Source organism: Haplochromis burtoni, unplaced genomic scaffold (genome assembly GCF_018398535.1).
Source record: "Haplochromis burtoni strain Fernald_Lab_line unplaced genomic scaffold, NCSU_Asbu1 Contig_42, whole genome shotgun sequence".
Lineage (NCBI taxonomy): Eukaryota > Metazoa > Chordata > Actinopteri > Cichliformes > Cichlidae > Haplochromis > Haplochromis burtoni.
In genome coordinates, this window is record NW_024582403.1 from 2,194,498 (window position 1) to 2,202,480 (window position 7,983).

Consider the following 7,983-nt stretch of genomic DNA (forward strand, 5'->3'; position numbering starts at 1 on the left):
GCTAAATCAACAGTAAACAAATATACTACAAAAAAATCAAATAAAACAAACCGAATAAATCTGTTTTACTGTGTGTTACTGCATAGTAAAAGACAGGGTACCTTACCCAACTAGAACTGAAAGCATACGGGACTAAGGAGGTGATTCAAAGTATTTTTAAACGATGGATAAACTGGGAGACCTTTAATTGTTAACGCAATTGGGGGTTTTTTTGTTGTTATTGTTGTTTTTTTCCCCCAAGACTACACTACCCTGCATCCTCTACGTCGCAGCAAAGCCTGATGGGTAGCCTCCCGACGTCCTTGTCCTACCAAGCGCACACTGACTGCCTTCACGCAAGGGCTTGGGGATCCCTGTCATTCACTCGTGCTTCACAAAAATAACATTTTCAAGGATGCTGGCAGCAAGATTTCTCCGCCGTGCTCTGCCTGTGCTGAGGCAGACTCGCTGCTACGCCGAGGCCGCCTCCGGTGCCCCGCAGATGTCCTTCACGTTCGCCTCACCAACACAGGTACTAGGCTAACGATAACTGCTAGGCTTCTCAGGCCCAGCTAGCTTAATCGGCTCACCGAATGAATTTTTTTTTTAATGAAATGACACCTTTGGGGCCGTGTAACAGATTGGTGCCGGTCCTTGGCCTCGCTGTGTCCCCGAGCAGTACATGCACGGTTGCATTTAAATTAGCGCTAGCGTTTGTGTTTGGAGGTTAAGCTGGTGTAGCCTAGCCTAGCCGTCATTCACCGTATTTGACAAGCAGTGTGTGGTCCTTCACAAAGCATTGCTCTCTTCACGGTTACTTAAGACTCCGGATCCATTTTTTTAAAACACATTTACATTTTTTAGGAGTGCAATAAGTTTCAGTGACACTATTAAGGAGCCCTTGTGTTTTAAATACTAAACTCTAACCTTGAAGTGCATGTCGGTGGGACGAGCTTGTCGGTGCAGTTCACTTCACATTCTGAATGTGAATAAACAATGTTTTTGACCCAACAGGTAAAGTCAAGCGCAAAGACAAATTTGTTATATCATGATGCGTTAATATGGATTAAAAAGACTTGTGGTTATTGTGATGCACTGATCGTTTCAAAAGTCTGGTTCTTAGTTTTGCATCTGGATATTTACTTAATTGTTGTCAGTTAATGTGGGTTGAAGCTCTCTGTTAAAGTGGTGGTGTAATGTTTCATTTTATTTATTTATTTTAATTTAAAAGCGTTATTATTGTGTGTTTTTGTTTGTTACAGGTTTATTTCAAAGAGGCCAGTGTGAAACAGGTGGATGTCCCCACGCTTACCGGTGCATTCGGTATCCTTCCTGCCCACGTACCTACCCTGCAGGTGCTCCGGCCTGGTGTTGTCACAGTCTTTAATGATGATGGCTCTTCTGCCAAATACTTCGGTAAGATTTTCCTTTGGAAAAATGATTGAATGACTGCAGACAGACCCACCAAGAAGGATCAAGATCCTACTTATCCAATCAAAGAGAGAGAGATTATAGTCATAGTTATAAATTTATTTTGGTTTTAGTCTCATTTTTTGAAGCAGAAAAGAAAATTATCTCAAAAGTACAAAATTAAGAGAATTAACAGATGCCCAGATATAATGACCATTGTTTAATCTTTAGTGGGTTTAAATTAACCATTGTGGCAATAATACAGTTTTATCTCCATTATTGCACCCAGTAACACCGAATCTCTCGGTGGAAGAACTACCATCTTATCGAATTAATATGATGTTATTAATGACTGCTACAGTGAAGGCTTACACTTTATTGTGATTATTTACTGGTCACAGATCACTTGTTTTGTACAGTGTGAGCATTTAACAAAACTATCAGGCTGTCTACTATGAAGCGGTTTGTAGCCTGCGTCCAGCATAAAGGGAAAGTAACTTGTGCCGCACTACAGTCAACCATGTTCACTTTCCTTTTTTTTTGTTTTTTTTTTGTAAAGATCTGCTTTCCTTTTTTCCTTTTTGGCTGTTGTTGATGCCAAAAACGACAACAAAGTGTTTTATCACATCTAAACAAAATACTATTAATGTGGGAGTGCACTTGGCTGACATTACACCTGAGGAGAACATTACAATTATAGATAAACCAGCTAATTGTATGATGGGATTAAAATATTTGAGAATCTGGTGAGGTGATTAAAACTGGTCGAGAGAAAATTGTAGGAATCAGGGATGCTATGGGGCTCTTCCACACTGCATTGAGTATAATGGTACATATGTAGTTGAGGTGACTACAAATTCCATGTGGATACTTACACTGTGTGTGTGTGCGTGTATATATTCACAGTGAGCAGTGGGTCTGTAACGGTCAATGCTGATTCTTCTGTGCAACTGCTTGCCGAGGAAGCTTTTCCCCTCGATCAGCTGGACATTGCAGTAAGTATAATGTGAACTTTGAAATTAATGTGTGTGGAGCTGCTACACTGACCCCTCATTATTATCAAATGAGAGAAAACAGGAGGAGATTCCTGACTGGTGGTTTGAATTTGAGCATAATAGTCGTTAGTAGGGATGGGTATCGTTTAGGTTTTATCCGATACCGGTGCCAAATCAGTACTTTTGAAACGGTGCCGGTGCTTAAACGGTGCTCAAACCGGTGCTTAAAGAATGGAGAACACAAAATTGGTCCAAAAACCTCTCATGTTCAGCTGTTTTTTATTTTTTTTTTGTAAAAAGATAACAATGTTAGCCTTTTCTGCAGCTAGAGGGCATATATGGTATCACTCTTGGCTGGAAGCAGTGCTTAAACAATGGAAAGAACACAAACTTTGTCCAAAAACCTCATGTTTAACTGTTTTCCACTTTTTCTTTGGTCATTTTAGCCTTTTTGGCCAGGGTGAAGGGAGTATCTGCCATCAAACAAGAAGACCGCAGCATGTAGCTATGATGATGTTGCTAGTTCACCTTACATGCATTAATTTAATAACGTGGTTAGCCTACTCAACTTAAATTACACACGAACAACATTAAGCTACTCACGCAGAGAAGAACGGCTGCTGCTGCATCATCATCCGTCATCATTTCTGCTACACTGGCAGGGCTAGGGGCCAGGACTGTACTCGTCCGGTTTTTGGGGGATGTTGCTAACTCCGGGTCCGATAACAGGCACCACATCCGCAGTAGATGTGCACGGTGTGAGGTCTCACAGCAAGTTATCAAATACAGCGCATTTTTCGGCTTTTAAAAAAACGCTATGCGTCGCCGGGTGTTTCATCGGATTCAAGGTGTTGCCTCCTTTGACAGTATCACAATATCAGCTTAAAGCACTTGTTGCAGGCTGCTGAGTTTGCATCTTTTGCTGTGAAGTACAGCCAGACTTTTGACCGCTTTGCCTTGGGCATTTTTAATCTGTAGCTCTGCTCTAAAAGAACGTACGTACCTGGACCCGCCTACTATCCTCGGAAACGATTGGCTAGAATCTAAAGTGTATCACAGCTCAGGAAAAAGAAGCACTGAAATAAAGCACCGAAATGTGCGCTGCTTTTCGGTCTGGTTACTACCGTTTATGTCAGAACCGATACCGGTACCCATCCCTAGTCGTTAGTCTCATCATCTTCAATTTTCCCCCTCTGGAATAATTCTTTTGTGTGTCGGGAGGGGATGATGCACCGTGAAGAGGTGCAGGTGAGATGATTTTTATACATGGAAATGAACTGGATGATGTAGAACTACAGGTCTAAGGTGAAAAAACGGCAAAGAACCAGCAAATGTTAAGATGTGATACTGTTGCAGCTGCTCAGCTTAAATAGTATTAAGTCCATGTATGTTATCTGTTTACTGTAATACTAAATAATTCATCACTCTATGTAAACTTGTTCTATATGTACGTGTCTTTATGCCACATGTGCATTATGGGTACGTTAACCTCCTCTGGCACCCTGGGTGATACCAAGACAATTGGAACATGGAGCAGATGGCCAAACGCTGCTATGAACTGTCACTTTCGGGGTTCTTCACATATCTTTTATGAGGTTCAAGTATGAGCTTTGGTTGGGCTTCTCAGTCACTTGTCCTAAATCCACTCTTCTCTCAACTTTTTTGAGTAAGTTGCATCCTGATAGGTGAACCAGTTTCTGTTAGCTCTCTGTAAGGGCCTCTCTATATTTGACTACTTTAATATCGATCTGACTTGGTCTCACTTAGTGTTAGATTTTTATGCTGGACTAAAGCTGTGGGAGCCTTACATACACACAGTTTTGTCCAATCAACAGAAGGCTCATCCTGATTTTTTTTTTTATTATATATAAATTTGAAAGGGGGAAAAAAACCCCAGAATATTTTGGTATTCTACATTACTGAGTGCAGATTAATGAAGCCAGATTCAATTCTCCTTATATATAATATGCTATAATGCACTAGTTTTCCAAAACTGAACAAGTCTGAATACCGTTACCATTTTTATCCCCATCTCTCAAGCTCTAGCTGCACATCAATGAATGACTATTTTAGCACACAGTATACACAAATGTACCCAAGAGAAATTTCACGTATTCAAGAATGCGTATGATAGAAAGCGTCATGTTAAATGTGACCTTCACTGTGACATTTCATTCACAGTGCAAAGAAAAAGCCTTGAAGGGTATGGTTTGTGCTATTCCACTGAGCTGAGTATCTGCCCTCCATTACTCTGTTTCAGCAGAGTGTTGTGGGAGTTTCCTGCTGTAGCACTGTAAGCTCTTCACTATGCTGTGTAAAGTGCCTCGAGGTGACTCGCATTGTGATTTGGTACTTGAAGAAGATAATGCAATAATTGACTTGAAATTCGATTGGGAAGCTGAGTGAGGATACTTCTGTGTGCACCAAGAAGTCTGCAGAATGAAACAGATAAAGGTAATGTGTTGTATCACGTAGGTGGTCTTTATAATGGGAAAACGTCAGTCAGTGGCTTAATGGGTAAATGTTGTGCTTTGAAATAATAAATGCCACAAAAGCAAGGGTCATTATGAAACTGTCACCACTGCAAACCAGCTCATATTGAGCTTCACAAGATTTCCCATAGGTCAGTATTTAAAGAAGCTTCATTGATTGATTGTGTGACATTGCACAGGTGATCCTATCCGCAGCTCTGTATTTACTTTAATGACCAATTATCCAATAGGTGCATTGCTCCCCTCATATCTCAGACTTTTAACAAGTTATAAATAAAAATGATCAATGTTTGTGGCATGTAATGAGTATAAAGTCAGCCTTTGTGTATAAGGACTGAGATTCAGTCCAACACAAATAATTGGTATTCATTAAATTGCCTTCCCATCAAGCTTTTTCACAATATAAAACCCCCCCACATGTTTGAACTGTATGATCACTCTGTGCTCTGGTGTTAATTCACTCAGTATTTTTTGAAATTGGTTTCATTGAAGACAAATATGTGTGCCTGCTCTAACAGTTTATTTAGATGTTGGAACTTAAATAAGTTGTTTAAATGAACAGGTTGCTGTTTTTGCTATTTCTTTACACTCTGAATTGCTTTTGCACTCTTGAGCTTTGCTTCTGATTTTGTGCAGCAGCTATTTTTGTACCTGAATTGTCTTTGAGCATTGTAATCCTCACCAGCTCTTTTCTGTTTGACTTTGGATTTTTACTTTTTTTTTTTTTTTATGGAGCTGGATAAATAAAAGATTGTTTTGTTTTTCTTCTCCTTTTGTGTATGAATAAAGTTTGCAGCTGCAAAAAGGAGACCAGGTGTTACACTGTGAGCTCAAATGGTGGGAGCCAGTCGTTTGTTCTTAAAACGCTGTCAAAAGCTGTACAAGTGAGAAAGCTTTGAAAGCCTTGTTTTAAAATAGGTTTCCTTTTCTTTTCACACTCTTTACTCTTTAACAGTGTCACCAGTATTGACACAGTGGTATTCATAAGTGGGTTGTCAGTTCTTTGTCTCTTTTATGCTTTAATGAGGTTTGTGTGATGGGTATCTATATATTCAATTTGTTCAGGCTTGTATCATTCCTAATTATCCACCCAGATCGTGCTCTTTGACAGCAGAGACCATCCTTTGATCCCACGCTACATTATTTTCTTCTGATTTGATCTGCTGGGTCATTCGGCACCTCCCAGCTGATGATTATCCATCAGATCGGCGTTTCAGTCGGACGTCAGTGTTGAGTCCTCTTTTAAATGTCAGTCTTGTTAATGCTAGGCTGCGTTATCATGCACTCGCCTCGACCTTGGGCAGTGCCAGAGTCACTGTCAAGTTGACTTCATAGCAGTAAATGAGTTAATTTTTCCTCATCGCCTTCCACTCTGGAGTAACAATGCACATGGGTCCGGTCTGTTAATAAGGAGGGAAAGGTCAGTCACTGTTGAGTTAAAGCAGATGTGTCAAATCCCTGCTGGGAGACCTTTAACTTCCAGCTATGTTTGGCATTTCTCGTTTCTAATCGCGACTGTGACAAATGGCGCTTTCAGAGCAAAGAGGCAGTGGGGATTTTCCCTGCTCGTCTTTCTCCTCACTTACGACTAGCTCTTTTTTTCCCCATCTTGATATCCTGACATCCCAGTCATCCTCAAAGGGGTTTGTTGGATGATTTAGAGTTTTGCATACTCTATTTATTATGTTTTGGTTTTTTTTGAGGGTGATGACCTGTCTTGAAATATTTTCATAGTCACAGATGATGAGGGTGTATTTGATATTGCACACTACTGTAATAATGTGGTATAAGATGGAAAAATAAATAATCTATAACTGTTTCTAAAAATATGCAGCTGGACTTTTGGTTGTTATTTATAATGTTGCTTTTTTGTTTGTTTTTAATAGTCACACGTTCTATTTTTCTATTTTCAGGCAGCCAGAGCCAACCTAGAGAAGGCCCAGGCTGATTTGGCTGGAACAACTGACGAGGCAGCGAGGGCAGAAGTTCAGATCGGCATAGAGGCCAATGAAGCCATTGTCAAGGCTCTGGAGTAGACTTGTGGTACGACCTCTCAACTCCTCGAACATGAGCTGTTTATTGTCCTGGAATTTGTTTGGTTTAACAGGATAATTATGCAGGACTGCATACAATTAATAATATCAAAAGTGGAAACGTTAACAGGAAATTACTGACCACTAACAGCATTAGGTTTTATTTTCATCAAGCTCTTGTTTATTTTCCCTCCTAGGTAATCTTTTCTGTTGTTTGGATGGAAATCGACAGCCCATCTGTGTTTCCAGCTCAGTCACGTCGGCGTCCAGAAGACTCCATGCTTACTTTGTACAGGGGATGAAATTAAAAATAAATTTATTTGGAATTACTTGCCGGAGGAGTTTGTGGTGGTTTCTCATGCTGCAAAAATGCACATGTGTAGTATTTTTGGTGCACAAAGACAAAGTTAGCAGTGTGTTGCAATTACATGCTATTATTAAATAGTTGTCATGTGTTGTGGAAAGTGCTTCACAAAAGAAGTAGTGTGGGGGTTTTCTAATTCATTTTTTTTATAGTGACTGATGACTGTAATGAATGTATTCTGCCACTTGAGGGCAGCAGACATAGGTAGTTCACACAGTGTTTTGGATAATCAAATTTTTCCTCTACTTCCCAGCAAACCACAGTTTCAGGGAAGGAACTGTCATATTTTTCATATAAGGCTGGAGGAAATTGTTTACCGTAAAGCCTCAAAAGAAAGGGTCTCTTGAAATATTTGTGGTAGCTCCTGGATTTGAAAGTGTAGTCATTTTACTGTTGCATTGTCCATGTGTTGGTTTGAGTTATTTGGAAGCTTCTGTTGCTTCATTTAAATGTGTTGGCAGGGCTTTTTTGTTGTGAGTGATGACTTCAGGCTTACATGACTAAGCCAGGAAAAGTCTGTTTTTTTTTTTTTTTTGCTGTCCCTTCTTTGGAAAACTGGGCCTTTTTCTTGTTTCATAACCAGACTCACTCCAGGAGGCACTGACCTCACTCACGTGCCCACTTAAGGCTTTCAGAGCATAAACCACAACCGGTTTATTTTGAATGTCAAAACTCTTGCAGGCTCTCAAGAAGTGTGAGTATGGTGCAAG

The 7,983-nt window shown here is 40.1% G+C and overlaps 1 protein-coding gene across 1 annotated transcript; it reads left to right on the forward strand.

The window, feature by feature from the left end:
* Window positions 1-268: 268 nt before the first annotated feature.
* atp5f1d (ATP synthase F1 subunit delta) lies at window positions 269-7,238 on the forward strand. Its single transcript, XM_005920730.3, has 5 exons — window positions 269-511; window positions 1,242-1,395; window positions 2,296-2,384; window positions 6,790-6,919; window positions 7,107-7,238. The coding sequence occupies exons 1-4, from the start codon at window positions 395-397 to the stop codon at window positions 6,910-6,912; spliced, it is 483 nt and encodes a 160-aa protein (XP_005920792.1). The 5' UTR covers window positions 269-394; the 3' UTR covers window positions 6,913-6,919; window positions 7,107-7,238.
* The last annotated feature ends 745 nt before the right edge of the window (window positions 7,239-7,983 follow it).